Here is a 21,168-nt window from a genome sequence, read left to right on the forward strand (position 1 = left end):
GGATGAACCATATAGATGCCAATTTTTCAAATACCTTTAATGTTTGTTCATATCCTCAGCTTCAGGTCCTTGCCTTCTATTTCATGGGAACCAATATTCTTGTTCTACCTAAACCATACGACTTGAACTTTGAGAGACTGACTCTTACTCAGGTCATTATAGGTTAATCTCGCCATCCACATTGCACCTGCCTTCAAGATCAAATTCAGTTCTTACTCTGTCTAGGAAGCCCTTTCCTGAGCACATTGACCTCTCACAACTTCTACAGCACTTCTCTTTTGGGGCTTAATTGTCTTCATCTCATTTTGCAAACATCCCAGGGCTGTTAGTTAACTTCAGGGAGAGGTGTGCTTTATCTGCTTGTCTAGAGTCTAAACTCCATAAGGGCTGTATAATATTCCCGCTGTCCCTTCCCAAGTAGTTGGCAGGCATGTGCCAGACACTGGGATAAGCAGACTTTCCAGCCCAAGCAAATGGAAGATTGGTGCTGAGACAGCTCTCCTCTTCAGCACCTTGAAAGGCCCAGTAACACACACGTCATCAGCCTTCTATTTCACAAGCTGGTCAGCACCTTGACACAGTGGCAGATCTAGTAAGGAAAAGAGGTTCCATGGACCCAGTGATTCTTGGAACAAGTGGTCTGCTAAAAAGTCAATCCTGGGGACCTGCCAGCAGTGCACAGTACAACTGTCACACTAAAACAGCCAATCTTGTGTGACATTTGTACCCTTGGCCATTTGGGGGGCAATGGAAAAGCTCTGATGGGAAGCAGAAGTCCAGAAACTATCCTATCATTGTGCCAAGCAACGTGAGCTCTAGGGAAGATTATAATGCACCTTTTTGATTCAATTTCCTACTCTAAAGCATAGCAGCAGGTTAGAAGGTGGGTGTCAGCTGTGTGTCTCCAGTGTGGCAATACAAGCAAACACACGTACTGCCGGACACAAGGCTGGGAAGCTACAGGGTTGGGTATTTTCTCCCTCTGCCCCTCCAGGGTGCTTACTTGTTGAGGGAAGCTGGGTCTGACACTGATACACTGACTGTTCTGTCGAGTGAGGATCCGTTTCCGTCTCCTCTGTCTCAACACCACGTAGATCCTGGCATAGACGAGGACGGTCACTCCAAAGGGCACATAGAAGGACACCACTGAAGAGTAGATGACAAAGTCAGGGTTGGAGATGGAGCACACAGTGGGGTCTCCTGTGAGTGAGAGAAGAGGAGAAAGCAAAGCCATTTGCCAACTATGAGACATCAGTGGAGAGCACACAGTATGGCCCCATATCATGTGTGGTGTCTCCACCGTTGAATCTACACGGAGCTCTGGGAAGCAAGGGCTGGACCCACCTACCCCCTCACTATGTCTCATTCATATGCTGCCTCATTCATGGAGGCTTCCACCAGTTCCTCAGTCAGAAGGAATTCTTTCTCTCTGGCCCACAGCACTTGCCTTGCCTCTTTGGTAGTGTTAGCACACACAGAGGATCATTAAGTTGTGAGGGTGGTGGGGGGAGATTATGTTGTCAGTTCCTTGAGGGGTGGAGGTCCAATTCATCTTTGTGTTGCTCACAGTTCACTTAGAAAGAAAATTACCCAGTGATTACATGCTAGACACTGCTCTACGCTGGGACTGCAAACATGTCTGTCCTTGAAGGGCTCAGTCTAGACAGACAGGTGGATCTTTCTGAATGCTGTGTTAAGTGTCACAGAACTATGTGGCCTGGGAGGCTGGGGGTAGGAGGTGTCATAGAGCAACAGGCCAGAGGCTCCTGGGAATGAGGCAGCCCCCAGAAAAGTGCTGGTATGGAGGCATTAAAAGGTTGTTGAAGAGGGCAGCCTGGGTGGCTCAGTGGTTTAGCACCACCTTCAGCCCAGGGTGTGATCCTGGAGACCCAGGATCGAGTCCCACATCGGGCTCCCTGCATGGAGCCTGCTTCTCCCTCTGCCCGTGTCTCTTCCTCTCTCTCTCTCTTTCTCTCTGTATGTCTCTCATGGATAAATAAAATCTTAAAAAAAAAAAAAAGGTTGAAAGCAAAGAGAGGAAGGCTTCTTAAGACATCTTTGTTAAGGATGCCAGGTCTCTAATTTGAATCTGAGGTGGAGGGCAGGTGGTGGGTGAATACAGGCAATTCTCTTTTTTAGGGAATTCTAGGACTGGTCAGGGGCAGCATGGGAAGCAGGCTGTTAAGGATAGTGTTACTGTGGACAATGTGAGATGAGGAACACCTTTGTCCCTGCTTGTGTCCTAAAATACAACTGTTACTACACTTTAGAGAATCTCTGTAGTTTTGCCTTTTTTGCTAGCAGATGTTGAAATTCTTCCAATGCCCAGGATAGGGCCTGTAACTTGTCCCATATGGAAGAGGAAAGGGAAGAAAACTTATCCTCCAAATGGTGTGCCAAGGACTTTATACACATCATCTTACCTAATCATCACGGCAACATTATGTGACACAAGAGCCATTACTGACTCTATTCTCAAGTGAGCAGACTAAGGCTCAGGGAAGTTCAGGAAGTGGCCCAGCATCCCATAGCCTGAAAGGGGCAGAGCCTGGATATGTTTCTCCAGTCATTCGACTTACAACCGATGTTCTTTCTGTGATTTTGACTCATCTCCCTCTACCACTTTGACTCGCCTCCCTCTACCACGTTGACTGACCTCCCTCTACCACCGGGAATGGCAAATTTACATTTTGCCCAGCACTGTCAGCAACAGCTGTCGGCACACCCAACCAATCTTCATAAAGGGTTGGGGATTCTCAGCAACCCCAGATCTGGCCTCAGAAGATAGAGCCATAGGTGTGAGCTAGTGGGGAGAGGGCAGCAGCCAGACATCAGACATATGGGCCCCTCATTCTGCCTTTTGGTCTTCTGAGGTAGGCAGAGGCCAGGCCTGGGGGGTGAGACCCAGATCTGCGTCTTAGCTTACTATGTGAACTTGGGCACATTTCTTAACTGTGACAGGCTGCAACTTCATTATCTGAAAAGAAGGATAAAAATAAGGTCTCATGTAGTGGTTGTGAGACCAAATGAGAATAAATGGTAGCTATTATTATTATTATTTATTCTCTACTATTATTATTTATTATACACCTCCCTGAGCTGTTCAAATTTAAAAGGCAAGGTGTCATTTGGAATGGAAACTTGTAGAGAGACTTATAAAGCACAATGTCTGTGGGGGAGAGAAGGGAGAACCAGCTAATAATTAAAAAAAAAATGTGTACTCAGTGCTCAGTGAGGCATTTTAATGATAGCACTGGCACCAGGATCTTTATGAGCTGCTCCCAAAGTTTTTTATTCTCTTGGGAGGAGGGTAAAATTAATGTCATCTCACCAAGTCTGTGTCAGCATCCTTTAGAAAATGGCTTAGAAAACTTTGAGCAGTGGTCACCAAATCGGCATCTTCTGGCATTCTGGGGGAGACAGGGTTGGAGGTAGGAGAGGGTGGCAGCTGCTGGTCTTTCTGAATCTATAGGGAGTCATTTGGCAATGATCAGTCTTCTTTCTGAAATCAGCTCCTCTGTTGTCAGCATCTGACCATGATTTATTTATTTATTTATTTATTTATTTATTTATTATTTATTTATTATTCTTTTTTATTTTTTACCATGATTTAAATGCCTCCCCTGAGGAGATACCTCAGCATGTTTTACTGGTGAGAGTAGTATTTCCCACTATTTGTCTGGCTGCCATTGCTGGTGTGCGGGGTACTCCCCATTCATCCCTCCAGATATACCTTCCACCCTTCTCTACCCTCCCCTGGGTTCTGGGAAGCTGACCTCTAGATTTTACATATTAACCCCTACTTTTTTATCCTCAGGTTTTTATTTAAGTTCCAGTTAGTTAACGTACAGTGTAATAGGAGTTTCAGGTGTAGAATTTAGTGATTCATCACTTACATATGACACCCAGTGCTCATCACAGCACATACCCTCCTTAATACCTATGGGTATTAATTCCTATTTTTAAAAAGCCAGGAGCCAAAGTGGGTATAGTATGCCTATTTGTGTAAAAAGTGGATACGCCCACACATGCACGTACACCTCTGTGTGTGTACATACTTATCTTAAGCATTATCTTTAAGATTATTAGTGTTTGCTTCCAGGGAGGGTCACAGGGCAGCTAACGATCTAGGGTAGAAGGGAGACCTACATATATGTGTGTATCTGTATCCTCTTACACCTTATGTTTTATATGAGTGAGTATTTATTTTTTCCATTAAAATAGTGAAAGCTTACATATGAGAAAGAGCAAAGAGAGAACACAGAGCTAATTCAGAATCGTTGGCCACTGAAGGCCCTCAGTGTACAATCACTGAGCCTGCACTGTCATCCCCTCCTTCCTCTCTTATCTGAGTAAACCGCTGCCCATCCTTAGACTGAGCTCTGTGGCCTCTCTCACAATTTCTCCAGGCCTTGAAAGTGACACTGGAGGCTGATGGCCAGTGAGTGAGGCCCTGCCTCAGTTCCCCAATGGGCCTGGCCTAGGTATGTATCCTGTCGTCAGGACAGCAATTCCAGAATTTTCTCTCTGCTGAGTCCCAGATGAGGAGATGAAATGCCTTGTCTTGATTATTTAACCAACATAGTACTGTTGCTATTAGTACAGTAGTTATTGGATGAATACAAGAATGGTGAATACCTGAGCAAAGCAGACAAATGAGCATTTTACATAAACACATAAGCAGTCGCTGGCTGGAGGATAATGAGGAACACCAGAGGGTTACTCTCCTTCTCTGAGATCGAGGATGTTTACCCCCAAGAAATCTCAACATTTAAGGAAAAAAGGATGATAAAGAAGAACTCATCCACTCACTCATTCAATAGAAGTTTATGGGGCACCTACTCTGGGTGAGAAAAAGCCAGGCACTCCCCAACCTTGGAACTCTCTGTGACCCAAGATCCTGCCTTACGTGCACATCCAGAAATGCGTGTTGCCCTTTTCTTGGACAATAAGAACAATGCCAAGAGGAAGAAACTGAAGTTCAACTTTTTTCTGCCTTGTGTTGTCTGACAGTTCACAATCAAACATGGCAGCTCATTTCATTAAAAAGAGCTCTGCCAGAAAGTTCTTTTGTGTGGCACTGCTTAGTGAAAAATCCAGCCACTTTTGATATCAGGTGTCATTGGCAGTATCCTGCCCTTTTCTGCTTTTCTTTTCACAGGGTGACTAGAAACAAATGGCTGAGAGAAGTCATTTATATTGGGCTTTCGAATGAACTTGGGAACTTCCTTATAGATGGAAGAGGTGCTAGAGGAACCCACATCCATCAAGCTAATGAAGCTGTACTGTGAAGGTCAGACCGAAGCAGAGAATGACGGCTGGGTTTGAGTTCTGCTCACTAGTTTCCTGAACTGTGTTCTAGGACGAGGTGACTGGTCTCTAGAACCACCAGCAGAGCTATTGCCGCTCAGATTTTCTTTGAAGCAGGTGTGCATAGTTAAATTTTGATACACAGAAATCTTTTCTAATATACAGTAATAACAATGATAACAATAGCTAATATCCATTGGGCCTTTACTATGGACCTGACACTTGGATGTGATATATGAATAGATGGAGGGCTTCCTATAGTCTTATTAATTAACTTAAAAGTAAGAGAGAGAGAAGAGAAAGAGAGAGAGCAAGAGAGAGGAGCGCCTGGGTGCCTTGGTCAGAAGAACATGTGATTCTTGATCTTGGAGTTGTGAATTCAAGCCCCATGTTGGGTGTAGAAATCACTATAATAAATAAATAAATAAATAAATAAATAAATAAATAAATAAATAAATAAATAACTTTAAAAAGTTGCAATAGAATAATCATGTACTTCTTTAAAGTAAGAGAGAGATTTAAAGAGATGAGAGGGAAGTGAGAGTGTACATGCTAAGCCACAGGCATTTTTTTGTCTTCTCAATTCTATATTTGAAAATCCTTTTGGAGAGATTTTTCTGAGTTTTGTTTCTGGAATAATAATGATCTCACTGGTGGCAACAACACTGCAATTAGCTCATCATTCATCTTCACTTTAGATGTTGACATTAACTGGGAACTCTGTCTAATGTCAGATTTTGAGACTGTTTTTAACTGTTACGAGGTTTGTGTGTGTGTCTGTATCTGTGGAACTGAGTAAAACAGCCCCCGCCGACCTCCCAGGATGAATAAGAGGAGCCACTCAGCTGAGTGAGTATTGGTGGGGATTTGCTGCCGGCTAGGGGTAAGCAGTGCAGTGGTCTACCAGTGGTAGTGAGTTCCCATACTACAGATTCTAACTTAGAATAATATATTTGGGGGGATCCTTGGGTGGCTCAGTGGTTTAGCGCCTGCCTTTGGCTCAGGTCGTGATCCTGGAGACCCGGAATCAAATCCTGCATTGGGCTCCCTGCATGGGGAGGCATGGAGCCTGGTTCTTACTCTGCCTGTGTCTTTGCCTCTCTTTCTCTCTCTGTGTTTGTCTCTCATGAATAAATGAATAAAATCTTTAAAAAAAAGAATAATATTTTTTGTATAGAAACTAAGATATAGAAGGTGGCTTAGTTATCAGACTAACCCCAAAAGCATATTTAACACTCATCAAAAAGAACATTTTAACACCAGGTAGCCTCTTAGAGTTGGAAATGTTAGAGTTAGGAAATATTGCTTTGGGGAATATGTGTGTGTCCACAACCATGTGTGTGTGTAGAAAGTGTGGTCAGTGAAAATGACAAAGTAACTAATGGTAAAGAGTAATGCAAACGTGATAGTAACATCCTGTTTTAGGAACACCCTGAGTTAACTAGGCAAATACTTGTTGGATAACTCAGCTACTTACCCTTCAACGTAGCAGACAAGAAGCCTGACCTTGAGCGTGTGGTGTGTGTTTGGCAGGTCTACATGTTATTCCAATTTAATCCTCACTTAATCACAAAAAAAAGCTCTATGAAGCAAGTACCATGGAATTATATCATATGTAGTGTCAGATTCTAAAGTCAGTGATTAAAGTGAACACCATATAGAGCTGAAATTTGCTTTGAAAAATCTCCTGAATCACATGCAAAGATATAGACAGTTTTATTACAGCCCTGAAGAGTAGTGAGTAAAGATGTATGATACATACATTGATATGTCATGTATTATGAAGAGTTCAAACACAACATGGCGTTTTTAGAAATGAAGTTGTTGGGCTGCTTGGCAGGGGGGCCATATATAAAAATAAATGTTGGAAACATTCTGACTAAATATAGAGACTCAGTTTATATATTTAAATTTGCTCAAGTTTATGCTTTAGGGTATTATTATCCCAAATTTATCAATAAGAAAACCTAGAAAAGTTTAACTTGTTCAAGGAGCACAGCTGGTAAGTAGTAGAACTGAAGTTTGAATGGAGGTTTTTCTTACTCCAGAGCTGCTATCTGGCTTCATAAATGTGTTTTGACTTTGAAATCATTGGCCAGCAGATGAGTCTTTGATGACTCTCTATAAATTAGGATTTGCCCATATTTATATGCAAGGTGTTATATATAATACCTGTATGCATATAAATGCACAGCTGTGTGACATATATACTAGAAACTAATGAACTTGGAAGATAGTAGGACTTAAACAAATCCAGATGAACACTAGAACATGACTCATTTAGTTCTCGGCAAATACTCAGTGTTTATTGTCAATACCTGTAATTTTATTATATGTGCTAATAGTTTTCACTCAACACATGAAATTCCTGAGGCTGAAAGACGTATATGGAACAGCCAAAGAAGGCACTGATCCATATGAGGTGTAAATTTGGATCGGTGTCTTATGCCTAAAAACCAAACATCTCAGATATTCACATTGCTCATCCATCCATCCATCCATCCATCCATCCATCCATCCATCCATCCAATAGAAGATGTACCACATGCCAACCATCTCAGCCAGAATTTTTTGTGTATCAAGATAAAAGAAATATAGTCTCCAATAATTTAGGGATCTATACTAGTTCCCAGATGCAGAAATGATTTTTATTTAGTAAAAAATTAGAAATATATATCCTGTCTGAGGGCTTGTATAATGTTATTTTGCATTGTAAGTCCATTGTGAACTGTCCTCTTTTCATTAGCAAATCTCACGTGAATTATTAATATAGTTTAATTTTTTAACTGGCACATTGCTTCAAATGAATACCGTGACATTTCTTTCAAAATAAGGAGAGGCCAGACTTTACGGGCCCGTAATTGATGAAGTTTTTTCTTTGTACTTCAATCAAAACCCAAAGCTTTGCTGTCCATGGCAGCCCTATTTCACTATGATGTATGCTGATCAAGGTCAGAAATTTCCAGGCTAAGCACCCCCCACGGCCTCTCAGGTGTGCTCTGAACCAACCATAGGGGTGTTCATTGTTACCTGTGGTGTTGAAGCCAAAGAGGAGAGGGCAAGACACAGCAAAGGCCAGTACCCAGACGGCCGTAATCATGAGGGCCACGCGCCGGCAGGAGCTCTGTCCTGTGCCGTGTTGGTAGTGGACTGGCATGACCACCGCGGTGTACCTGTGAAAGGAAGCACAGAGGGACAGATGTGAGGAGGAGGGTTGGGGGAATTGTTCAAAAGACAAGTTCATGTAGAGGTTCCTAGAGAACTAATCTAGGTGATACGTGTGGCAGGAGAAAAAGAGTTTGGTTGGAGAAAGAGAGAAAGGGTATTTGAGTAAAAATGTAGAAAGGTTGAGATGAGAGGGATGAAGAACTCCCTGAGCAGGGAAAAGGAGAAGAATAAAGTTAGTAAAGAACAGACTGGGCAGCTGGAAGGCTTCTTTGCTGGTGGTGGCTGAGGCCCAGCATACCTGAAACTTGTAATCACATACTCTGACCCCCCGAGCCCCTGGGTGCTGGTCTGTGTGCCTTTACTTTTCTCCCATGCTTTGTCAGATCATGATAGAACTGTGCCCAAAGAGGACGCTTACCCCTGCTTGCATCCTAATATAAGTTCTAAACCTCATAGTGACAACTATTCCAAGTGGTGGAGATTTTAAAAATAGAGATGAGTAATATCCAGTGAAGGCTTATTTCAAAATCCAGTGTTCATGCTCTCTTTGTCCGTTGAGGCTGCTATATCAGAAATAGCATAGACTCGGTGGCTTAAACAACAAACGTTTGTTTCTCAGAGTTCAGAAGGCTGAGAGGTCCAAGAGCAAGGCGCTGGCGGATTCAATGTCTGGTCGGAGCCCACTTCCTTGTTCATAGATGGCTGTTTCCTCACTGTGGCCTCACACGGCAGAAGGGGCGAAGGAGAACCCTATGGGGTCTCTTTACTAAGGGCGTTGATCCCATTCGTGAGGGCTCCACTCTCATGACCTCATCATCACCCAAAGTTCCCACCTCCTAATACCATCACTTTGGGGGGTAGGATTTCAACATATGAATTTGGGGGAGCCACAAACATTCGGTCTACAGCACATGCTTTTGCACGGTCAATGCATAGTTCCTCGTGTTATTGGATGTTGTCTTTTCTGTGGCAACTCCTCTCACACATTTCCAGCTACTGAGCAGAAAGATAGCTGGCCCTATACATATGCTTTTTATGTCTTCCCCATTTATCCATGCATCTCTTTCCTACCAGTTGCTCCCTGTGATGGCCACAGCCTCCTGGTTGGTCCCTGTTGCCAGGCTCTAAAAGTAGATTTCATCATGTCCTCCCCATCCCTGACCCCCCAGCTGGAAACTGCTTGAGAAAAGCAGAATTCTAAAATGGACTCCAAGATTCCTGCCCCGTATTCAATCCTCTGCATCGACTGTTGGCTGAACCTGAGAATAACATGTGATGTCATTGCTGTGATTAGATAACTAATCAATAGACTGAGTTAATCCTTTAAAGGGAGATTATCCTGGGTGGGCCTGGCTTAACCAGGTAATCCCTTAAAAGAGACTGGGCAAGTTCAATAAGGAGGCTAGACAACTGCATGCCTTATGGCTGGAGAGACGTAGCTCCCATATGATTTGTTACTTGGTGACTCAAAACATGTGATAGCCTTGGTATTCCTCAGAGGTCCTTGTGCCAAGCAAGTGGTAAGAAGCTGTTGATTGCTTGCCTCGTGGATCCTGAAGGCCTTCCCCATAAGAGGACAATTCTAAACCAAGCTCAAGGAATCTAGTGTGTGTAGCTGTGGCTCAAGTTTTGTCATCTTCAGGGTTCACGGAAGCTAAAGGCCAGATTCAGAGCAGGATCCTTCTTAGCTCCTCTTGTGTGTCCATCTAGGCTTGGGGCTGAGGAAGGGAAGAACAGACCCTGGGTTGGAAGGGTTGTGGCACACGTGCTCCTCTCTGTGCCATCACCTCTTGTGCATCTGGCTTTAGGGTTTGTGTGTTAGGATTTTTATTTCTACAAGAGCAGCTTCAGAGTCAGCTCTACAGGACTTGACCTTGGTACCGTGATGTGTGACAGAGGTAGCTTTTTTCTCAAGAGGGAGAAACAGGTCCGTGTTTAATAAAGTCAGATTAAGATCCAAGCAACCGGGGATCCCTGGGTGGCTCAGCGGTTTAGTGCCTGCCTTTGGCCCAGGGCGTGATCCTGGAGTCCCGGGATCGAGTCCCACATCGGGCTCTCTGCATGGAGCCTGCTTCTCCCTCTGCCTGTGTCTCTCCCTCTCTCTTTCCATGTCTCTCATGAATAAATAGATAAAAGATCTTAAAAAAAAAAAAAAAGATCCAAGCATCCACCCCAAAGGGGGCCGTGAGAACTCAGTTCCCCTCTTCTGATGCACGTGTTGTAAATCCTCCCTTTGATCAAGGAGCAGCCGAGTAGTACCTGGTGTTCCTCTAGGCCTGTCACTCTCCTTAGGACTTCAGACACTGCTGGGGCAGTGGGCTGGGCTTCGAGTCAAATATGTCTGGCCCCCAGCAGTGATCCCACAGGTGCCTTGGAAGAGAGGTTTAGCCTTGAGCCCAAACCACTCTGGTGACCAAACAGCTGATGGGAGCTGGGGTCGGAAAGGCTTCCTTCTGTCCACACCTGCAGTTGTCCCCTTACCTTCTCTTCACCTAACACCCTTTGATGAAAAAGAGCCCGACCGAGGTGCCTGGGTGGCTCAGTCAGTTAAGCATCTGCCTTGGGCTCAGGTGGTGATCCCAGGGTCCTGGGATCCAGCCCCATGTCGGGCTCTCTGCTCAGCGGGGAGCCTGCTTCTCCTCCCTCTGTCTGCTGTTCCCCATTTGTGCTTTCTCTCTCTGTGTCACATAAACAAATAAAAATCTTAAAAAAAACAAAACAAAAAAAAACAAAAGGAGCCTGACCATCGCATACATTCAGTGCTGTGCTGCTAAATAGCTAACAACTGGTTCTCCAGGTGAAAACAGCTCTCATCTGTACCATTTGTCAATTTTCATGGTATAAATACTCTCACCATTGCCTATTTAAAGCTACACCAAAGATTTAATCCCTGGCTCAAAAAATTCCTAAAATCTTGCCTTCCAGCTCTTGCGAGTCCTCATGAGCTGGCTCCCAGCACACCGCTGAGTGCATCGTCCCAGGTGCACTTTAATTCATGTTCAGCAACTCCTTAGAAGTCCCTGTTAATTCAGTGGAGTTAAGGACCACGGGCTCCACGGTAGAGAGGAGGAGACCTAGAGAGGGTACCTGATGAACCCCAAGGTCCCACAGGGGGGCGGAAGAGCCCGGTCTCCCACCTGAGGTCTGCAGCTCTCCTGCACACCCCGCTCCCTCTCAGGGGCGCTGCAGGGCCTCTGAGGCCTCGTGGGGACGAGGGCTCCCTCAGGACAGGTGGCATGAGCGGGGGCATTCTCTGTGAGACCGCTTTGGATTCCCAGAACTTCCCCCAATTAGAGTCTATTAATTACCTGGGGCGGAGGCGGGGGCGGGGGGGGGGGAAGAGGAAGAGGGGCCTGTGAAAATGCAGATTCCCAGGCCACGCTACCTTGATCAAGCCCTCGGGGAGGGGAGCCCAGAACTGTGCATGTGGACCAGGGGAGCGCAGCTTGCAGACGCACGTGAGTCAGTGCGGGAAATCCTTAACTCGGGTGAAGAGGTGAGAGATGAAATACATTTAGCATCATCACGTTTCATTTTTTTCCTTGTATTTTTTTGGTGGGGGAGGGAGACACGACGGAAACTTTGGAATCAACGGGGAGCACCGCGCCCCCGATAGGCCTGCGCGCAGGATGCGCGGCCCGGAGCCCGCCCGCGGGGTCGCAGCGGGTGCAGTTCCGCAGCCGGCCATCGGAGGGCACCCTAACGCAGCGAGAGCTGCCGGCGCCGCGCACCTGCGGGCTTCCCGGGCCGGGTGGGGGGCGGGGAGGGGGAGGGGAGCCGGCTGCTCCGCCTCGGCCCCCCGGACGGGCCCCCCTCGCCCCCTCGCCCCCTGGCCCGGGCTCCCCTGGCTCGCTGCGCGCTCCCTGGCGTGGCCAGGACCCCGGCGGGGCGCAAGGTGCTTGAGCCCGGGAGCTGGGAATCCCCGTTCTTGCGCTTAGCGGTGTGGCCTGGGGGGGGGGGGGGGGGCGGGGGGCACTAAGGCTGCCCTGAGACTCAGTGTCCTTATCTGCACCTTAGGGGAAACGATGCAGCAGGAGACGGCTGTTAGGAACGTTGCCTAAGCTGAGCTCTGCGGGGGGGCCCGGGGCCTCAGCGGTTGAGCTGCTGCCTTGGCCCAGGGCGTGACCCTGGGGACCCGGGATCCAGTCCTGCATGGAGCCTGCTTCTCCCTCTGCCTCTCTCTCTCTGTGTCTCTCATGCATTAAAAAAAAAAAAAAAAAAAAAAAAAAAAAAAAAAGATTATTCTGCGAAGTCCTTTAGCACCGTGCCTGGTACCTATTCAGCATCCAAAAAACCAGTGTTGTTATTGTTGTCATCTTGCGGTGCCGGCCCCGAGGGATCTGTGATTCTTCCTATCCATGCATTTATGGGTATCTGTCCCCTTGCTCCTGGGAACCTTAAAAGGAACGTTGAAGGTATTGATCAAACAAACAAGTATGTCAACTTTCTCTATGCCAGGCAACTGTTGGAGTGCTTCACATAGATTAACTTATTTAATCCTTGTGCTAACTCTTGTTGCTATGATCTCCACGGAGCAGTGAGGGGAGCTGAGGCCCAGAGAGGTTGACGGCCTTGCTGCGGGTCACACTGCTATTAGGAGGTAGAGGCGGATTTTGTAGCCAGGCGGTGGGGGCTCCAGAGCTGGGGGGCCCAGAGGGCATAGCCAGGCAGCAGGGGGCTCCAGAGCTGGGGGGCCCAGAGGGCATAGCCAGACAGCAGGGGGCTCCAGAGTTGGGGGGCCCAGAGGGGTTGCCAGGCGGAGGGGGGGCTCCAGAGCTGGGGGGCCCAGAGGGCATAGCCAGGCAGCAGGGGGCTCCAGAGCTGGGGGGCCCAGAGGGCATAGCCAGACAGCAGGGGGCTCCAGAGTTGGGGGGCCCAGAGGGGTTGCCAGGCGGGGGGGGGCTCCAGAGCTGGGGGGGCCCAGAGGGCATAGCCAGGCAGCAGGGGGCTCCAGAGCTGGGGGGGCCCAGAGGGGTTGCCAGGCGGGGGGGGGGGGCTCCAGAGCTGGGGGGCCCAGAGGGGTTACGGGGGGGGGAGTGTCCAGAGCTGGGGGGCCCAGAGGGGTTGCCAGGCGGGGGGGCTCCAGAGCTGGGGGGCCCAGAGGCGTAGCCAGGTGGGGGGGGCTCCAGAGCTGGGGGCCCAGAGGGCATAGCCAGGCAGTGGTGGGGTGGTGTCCAGAGCTGGGGGCCCAGAGGGCGTAGCCAGGCAGCGGGGGGGGGGGGGGGCTCCAGAGCTGGGGGACCCAGAGGGGTTGCCAGGCAGCAGGGGGGGCTCCAGAGCTGGGGGCCCAGAGGGTGGTAGGCGCCCCTGCGGCCTGCAGCTCTGGGCTGTTCAAGAAAGACGGTGACCGGGTGACTGCATTGTGACTCCCGCGCCTACCAGTGGTGTGAGCTGGGCAGGCTACACAGTCTAGCCTCACACTCCTCACTTGTGAAGTGAGGATAACACCCCTATCTTGCCGGGGTATCGTGAGGGTTAGCAATAGTGAAAAGCTCTTTGCTTGGCCCGTGTTGTGCTCCAGAAATGGTAGCTGCGTTTAGACTCATGCAAGTTGAGATGAGCCGGAGGAGCCAGGGCACGAAGACGTGGGCAATATGCTTCTTCTACTTCAGGAAATAGCACGTCAGTGGCGGGTGCTGGCATGGCCAGGGGCGCGCCGTTGGTGCCCTCGCCCTACTGCGGCCAGTGACGGGCACTCACTGTAGTGGAGTCGGGAGGCCCGGGTTCTAGCCCCAGACTCGGCCAAGAGGCTGCGGGAGCCCCTGGGAGCCTCTGTGACATCTCTGACTCCCAAGTCTGCGACTGGGGGTCGTAGGCTTGTCACTCTACCAAAAGTCTTGGGATCCTGGCAAAATGTGACCACCTGAAGCCCTGTCCTAGGGCAGGAGGTGTGTGTGTGTGGGGGGGACCGATTGGGGTGCCCCCTCAGGAAGTGGGCAGTGGGGGAGGAAGGAGGCTGGCCTGGGTGGGAGGGCCGGAGTCTAACTCCCTGCCTGGGTTTAATGAGCCCCGGAGCTCTGTGCGGGCTGCTTTTCACCACCTTTTATTTGGTCAGACAGGGGGCTCAATAAATCTTTAGTTCTGTGGACTCCCCTCGTGGAATTGTTGAAGGAGAAAGCTTTTTGCAAATGACTGGAAAGCCCTTTGCAAATATAAAGTGCTTATTTAGATGCAAACGAAAAATCCAAGGTGCCTGTGACTCATCTGGTACCTATTGTGCTTGCTGCAAAGACGCGGAGGCTTGCCTGTGTGATGGGTGCCATTTGAGAGCCACTTAAAGAACTCCCTGGTGAATGAATTTGGTTGCATTATTCCTGGGCCCCTAGCGGAGGACTCTAATTCTCACCGATCAGAACGCGTCCTCCTCCTCTGACACTTTCTCAGCCCTCTCCCTGAGCTAGTTCTGACCCAGGATGCTGTGGGAGGGGGCTGGCCCCCTGGGGAGGCAAGGCGCCAAGGGGGGGGGTGGTGGTAGGGGCTTTGTGCTTTTTAAAAAAGAAAAGGCAGCATTAATCCAAGCATCCAGGGCTATGCCTAAGAATCTAATGACAATAGTATTACTTGCTTTCAAAACCTCTTTTTATCATTTCGTTTCCTTTCCTAGCTCTTACTACCCTGTTATTACATACCAGGGCTTCATGGCCAAAAAATGCTGAATCCATTTGGTCAAGTGTGTCAGACTGGTGAGTAGCATTGTGTGCAGACCAAAGGTCTGCATGAATGACTGCATTTTTAATGAATTGACCAGCTATTTGGCATCCCATGAACAGAATTTAATGCTGTGTACTGCACGCTGCCGTGAAGGATGATGGAGACAGCTTTTCCAAGGCCGAGTCTCACTCCTAGAACAGAGAAGAGGCTCCATCTTTAGGTTTGATGAGGATGGGTTCATGTCAACATACAAGAAGAAAGCTTCCTTCTCCCTTGGGGCCAAGGCATGGCTTGTTCTTCAGATTTCAGGTGGTGAGGGCAATGCATTCTGGGGCTTTTCCTCCATGGGACAGAAGCCAATTCAAGGTTTATTCTTGTTGGTTGTGGTGAAAAGTGGAAGTGTATGTCAAGGGCAGCTGCTGCCAGTGAAATGGTGCTCTCGTGCAGGTTGGAAAAAGGCACCCTCTCCTGGCCGACTCAAGGTTTGCAAAGAAACACTGGCTGAACTCAGTTCCCAAACGCTTGTGCGGGACACAGCCCGTACCACCTCACCTGCAGGCCCCACGTGTGCGACTGTGTGTGGGTGGAGTGTGGAGGCACAATCTTAAGAGAGTACAGAGGAAGGCTGGGAACTGGGAAGCCAGGAGGGGGGCTGCCTCTAAGCTCCCTGCTCCAAGGCTCATCTTCACCCAGTCGCTCATGTTCTTTCTGAAGGGGCATATCTGTGCTCTAAACCCTGGCTACCTCAGGCAAGGACCACTCGATTCAGTTTAATATTCTTTGTTCAACGTCTGTACTTGGCACAGCAGGGAGGCACATGGGTGATGAAGAGCTAGGACTACTGTAAGAGTTTTTGGGTGGTAGAGGTGATGATACAGCAAACCAGATGCAGGCTGCTACTTATGTCACTTATATATTTAGGTACTAAATGTCCGGAAATCACACAAAAGGCTTACATGTTATAAGCAGAGTTCTATTCTCAGAGAGCTAAAAATATTATAAAATCCCTAACGATCCCCTCATTTTAAAACAGCTTTATCAAGATATAATTCACATATCACACAATTCATTCATTTAAAGCGTACAATTCAGTGTTTTGGGGTGTATTTATAGAACTATGCAACTATCTCCCTTTATTTTTAAACACATTCTTTAATGGTGTGAGTCCCAGCCTTCTGGCCATGTTCTTTGATTTTCTTTCTCAGTTGGAGAGCCAATCAAGTGATAAAAGTCAAAAGACTATCCAGTTCGCTGGATGGATGGTCTGCAGTAGTATCATTAGAGGGTGGGGTTTCCAGGTTCATTCTTTGGTTGTTATTCAAGATTCTCAACTTAGCACATGAAAGGGAGTTTAGGCTGTTGATGGAGAGGACACAACCCTGGGGGTGGGGGTGTGTAAATGTCAAAGGAGGGGAAATGAGGAAGACCTGCTTTAGGACCTCTAGCTAAAGGGAGGCTAGAGATGCCTTATGATAGTTACAGAGAAAGCACTATGAGAGTTCAGGGGCAATGGAATCAAGTGGTAGAAATTTGCCAGGGCTTCGTGGGCCAGGGTATGGTAGACTTTGAAGGAAGAGAGGCCATGGAGCAACCCAGAAAGAGACGAGAATGAAAGATAGATTGAGGCCATAGTGCAGAAAACTTAAAATCCTAGGCTGGGAAGGTAATTCTAACATTTATTCCACAGGCCAAGGAGATGGCGAAGAAGACAGTGCTCCATGGAGGGAGCGCAATGAACATTTGGACTTTATTGCTGGGGGAATAATTCTGAGAGTGGCGTGTAGGACCAGTTAGGAGGCTGTGGTAAAAGTCCAGTGAGAGGTCATAGGAACCTAAAATAAGCAGGCACGGTAAGAAAGGAAAGATAAAAAAAAAAAAAAAAAAAAAAAAAAAAAAAAGAAAGGAAAGATAGGGGCAAATTTGGGGAAGAAATGGCAAAAATAGAGTCTATAAGCCTTGTCTGCTTAGATGAGGAAGAGAGAGGAGTGGAACCAAACCTGAGATTATGAGGCAATGATGCTGCCAATAAGGGATGATCAAGTCAAGATGGTTTGGTGCTTTGAGGGTTTGAGGGTTTGGCTTTTAACATTTTAAGGAGCCAGTGAGCTATCCAGGTGGTAAGGTGGCTTGAAACTCAGGGGAGATCGTAGAGGTGTAGCTAGAGATTTGAGGAGGTTTAGCACAAAGCCTGAGGTTATGAACTTGGAGTCAGATAGACATGAATTCCAGTGCTGGCACGGCTCCCTATGAGGATGTGACTTTAGGCAAATTCCTTCCTTCCCCTAAGAAACTGGAAATGAAGTCAATAGTAGCAGTTGAGTTGTTGTGAAGATAGAATGAAGGAGTGAGTGTGTGTCAGAGCCTTAGCACTGGGTGGTAAGTTCTCAATGATTGGCAGACCTTGTTTGGGCTCCCCTGTTCAGGCTAAGGAGTGGGTATATGGTACTTCTGGGAGGAGTGGAGGACAGAGAAGAGGTGGACAGTGGGTGGGGAGGACAGTGAGAGGGGACCCAAAGAAGGGAAGGTTGGAGGCCCTTGAGTGGCAACAGAGGCCCTGGGCTGCAGAGAGCAAACTCCTTTCCCAGGGCTCTCTGTGGGCCTGGAGATGTCCAGGGGAGCCCTGGGGACGTCCAAGGCCCAGGCTGGGAAAAGGGAAAAGAGGGAAAAAAACACAACAAGAGGAGAAGCGAGGAAGAGAGGTGCCCCAGGACCAGGGCAGCACACTCTTCATTCCTCGGGATGGAAAGCCATGCCACTCAGGTGGAACATGTGCCAGTTTGAGTCACAATCACAAAGATCCACACCAGCAACCAAAAAGCAATTCAAAACGAACATCATTGTTTACTTATTTACCTTAAACTCTATGAAGGATATTAATAAATAGCTAGATCACAGCCATAGTTCCTGTGATTGCCCTTCTCCCATCCACTTCTCTCCTCTCTGCCTCCTTGCAAATCCTCCCAAGGTTTTCTCTCTTCTCTCCCTCTTCCCCCTCCTTTCTTCCTCCACTTTACCAAAAAAGCAACAAAATAGTCACAAGAAACTTTCCTCCCAACTCTTGTTGACTCACCTTCTGGCCTTGTTCCCCCTCCTCCATCCCTCATTTGCTCTCCATGAGGAATCACAAAAGCCCTAAAGGATGGCAAAAAGGCAAAACCAGAATCCTCTTTAGGGGTCTGGGAAGCAGGAAAGGCCAGGAAAGCTTATAGGATGATTGTTTTTCTCCTGCCACAGGGGTCCCTTCTCTACTGCAAATCATAGTTTAAAAGAAAAAGAGAGAGGAGAAAATGTCCTAGTGATTAAGTCCTACTTGGCAGAGACCCCAGGGCCCTCCAAGGCAAAGCCTGGGCATCATACACAGCAGGAGCAGTTTCCCCAGGCTGGTTTCCTGTACCACCTAGCAGCCTGAACCTGCTGGAAGGGGAATCCCAGCCCTACCTGTCGATGCTGATGGCACAGAGGTTCAGGATGCTGGCTGTACACATCATGACATCCAGGGTGACGAAAACATCACAGCAGATACGGCTGAAGTTCCAGACTCCACCTGTCACCTGAGCGGCAGAGACAAGGCTGTTAGTATAGCCCCCCCACCGCCACCTCCCCCACAAAACCCAGTCAACTCTGCTGTCTTCCTGAGGCTACCCTCCACATACCCTCCATGTGGTCAGTACTCTTGTTGCCAAGGGCAGGCAGACGCTGAGGGAGTGCCCGGCTGCTCAAGATGGTTGTTCAAGGAAGGACAAATTCACAGAATGTTAGAACATTAGAGCTGGAATTAGTCCAATGTCTCTCAAAGTGTGGTCCACAGTGGGGTGCTCATTAAAGATACAGTTTCTGAACCCTTCTCTAGGCCAACTGAGTCAGAATCTCTGAAGCTGGAGCCAATGAATTTTCATTTTTTAAATACTCCCTCCAGTTCCCCCTGTCCCCATACCCATCCACCAAGGCTTGAGAATTACTGATCTAGTTCAAACTCAGGAGGCAACTAAAGCTCATTGTGGTTAAGTGATGCCCATAGATGTCCAGCTGGTAGTGAAAGAGCTTGGGTGAGAGCCAGATGTGTGCACTGTGCCCACACTGCCTTTCTGAAGCCCTCCCCACAGCGGAAAGCTCACCATATACTCAGGAAATAAGCAGAGGGCACATTTGTCATAGAACTTACCTCTAAAATGAAAATCTAGCTGGCTTCTGTTTTTAAAGCTTGGAAGCATATCTGTAAGAACCTCTGTGAAATAAGTCTGTGCCAGTGTGCCTGCCTTGAACACCCTGGTTTCAGTTCCCAGGAGCTGGGGGGTGGGGGTGGGGAAGGGGTCCAGGGCATTGGAAAGGCGCTCAGGTCCTCTCTACCACTCATAGCACCAGTGAGGACAGTCCCAACTTCACGCATTTACACGTATGTTCCAAGCTCTGAAACTTCCTCCCAGTAATGCTTACAGAGTCAGGAACTTAGGTAATTGAATATAGATTCTAGCACATTTCTATCTTATTTTGAAATGTTTAACATCATCTAATCAAACCAGAGCGATATGTCAGGGAGATTGTCACTTTCAGAGTGTCCATAGACTCCAATTCTTGGGTCCTGAGGCCTTTGTGCATTTGCCAGCTTCCTGTCTGCGGTGACTATGGTTCTCAAAGAGAAACCCCATGAAGCTTCATGCCCCCAGCTGTAGCTATGCTCATGATATCCCTGCTGGGCTGGACCGATGGCTATTTAAGAGGAACGGGAGTGAAAAATAGGTACAGTAGCCTCTAAAGTAGCTTCTTAAGGGAAAAACAGATATTGAGCAAACGAGAGAGTGTGTAAAGATGGTGCTGTTGCTCTGGTGACTTTTTGTCACCCAAGATTCTTATTACATGGCCAGGACACTTTCCTGTTCATTCCTGATTTAGCCCACTAAAGAAAGGTTCTGAAAGCCTCTCACCCCAATCACGTCTTTCCCCTTAGATTTATTTCTTTTCAGCATCTGATTTTAGCCCTATAGTTAGTCATCTCCAGACTCTATTTTGAGAAACCCTGACCAAAGATATTTTGCTGAAAAGCAACAATGAAAAGTTCAAACTAGTGAAGAAGTCATTATTTTTGTTCATTAGGTTGCAGATTCACTTTCTTTTAGTTCAGCCATTTGGCTTTATATAAATAAGGCCTAATATGAATTTATAGGAATTCTGAGAATGAGAAACTCATAAAAAGGGAACTGTATAGTCATAATAGCACTACGATTTAAGGGATCCAGGAGAATAAAGGATGGTTTTCTCAGTACATAGGATGGTTGTATGCTGTAAAAGCTTCTTGCAGAGGTTGAATTTTGTATACTAGGTCTCATTTTAACATGTGTCTATTACGTAATTTATGTATTAAATTGGGTAAACCTCACTTTTTGTTTTGCAAAGTTGTGAAAATCTGTCTGTGTCTGTAAGCTGAGAGTGAAAATGTAGGTGAGAGAGGATAGTTATGACGACAGCAAGCTCCAGTGCTTGCTGTGGGTTTATTTGATGGTTAGTTAATTAATTAGTTAATTCATTCATTCATAAAGCAAGTAGTTGTGAAGCCCCTGATACTTAGTTCATAGAAGGAGGATTTGTTATGTGTTTTAAGAAGTTTTAAAAATGTACTTCGGGTCCTGTCCTTGAAGAATTTATATGATGACTGAGGAGCAAGGTATTCTTAAATAAAATAACCAGAGATCATCATGAGGTCTTAACATCGTTAATACAATCTAATGTTTATTGAGAACTTACTTTTCCATGGGTCACTTACCCACATGACCCATTTGGGGAATTTCTTTTCTTTTTTTAAAGATTTTATTTATTTATTCATGAGACACACACACACACAGAGAGAGAGAGAGAGAGAGAGAGAGAGAGAGAGAGGCAGAGACACAGAGGGAGAAGCAGGCTCCATGCAGGGACCTGACATGGGACTCGATCCCAGGTCTCCAGGATCACAGGGCCAAAGGCAGGCGCTAAACTGCTGAACCACCCAGGGATCCCCATTTGGGGAATTTCTATAGTTTTGAAAGTTTAGATTCTGAAAACTGA

The 21,168-nt window shown here is 47.2% G+C and overlaps 2 protein-coding genes across 2 annotated transcripts in view; one reads left to right on the forward strand and one right to left on the reverse strand.

Annotated features, from left to right (window-relative positions):
• QTRT2 (queuine tRNA-ribosyltransferase accessory subunit 2) overlaps positions 1–21,168 on the forward strand; it is a 144,406-nt gene that overhangs the window by 60,321 nt on the left and 62,917 nt on the right. The gene's annotated exons all lie outside the window — the stretch shown is intronic.
• Positions 1–21,168, reverse strand: part of DRD3 (dopamine receptor D3) — a 45,222-nt gene that overhangs the window by 8,336 nt on the left and 15,718 nt on the right. Inside the window, exons 3-5 of the mRNA XM_025477142.3 lie at positions 18,568–18,680; positions 8,341–8,483; positions 1,004–1,200 (exon numbers count right to left, since the gene is read on the reverse strand). Of these exons, the coding sequence (XP_025332927.1) occupies positions 1,004–1,200; positions 8,341–8,483; positions 18,568–18,680 (453 nt within the window). The remainder of the gene's footprint in view (positions 1–1,003; positions 1,201–8,340; positions 8,484–18,567; positions 18,681–21,168) is intronic.

This window comes from Canis lupus, chromosome 33 (assembly GCF_003254725.2).
Source record: "Canis lupus dingo isolate Sandy chromosome 33, ASM325472v2, whole genome shotgun sequence".
Lineage (NCBI taxonomy): Eukaryota > Metazoa > Chordata > Mammalia > Carnivora > Canidae > Canis > Canis lupus.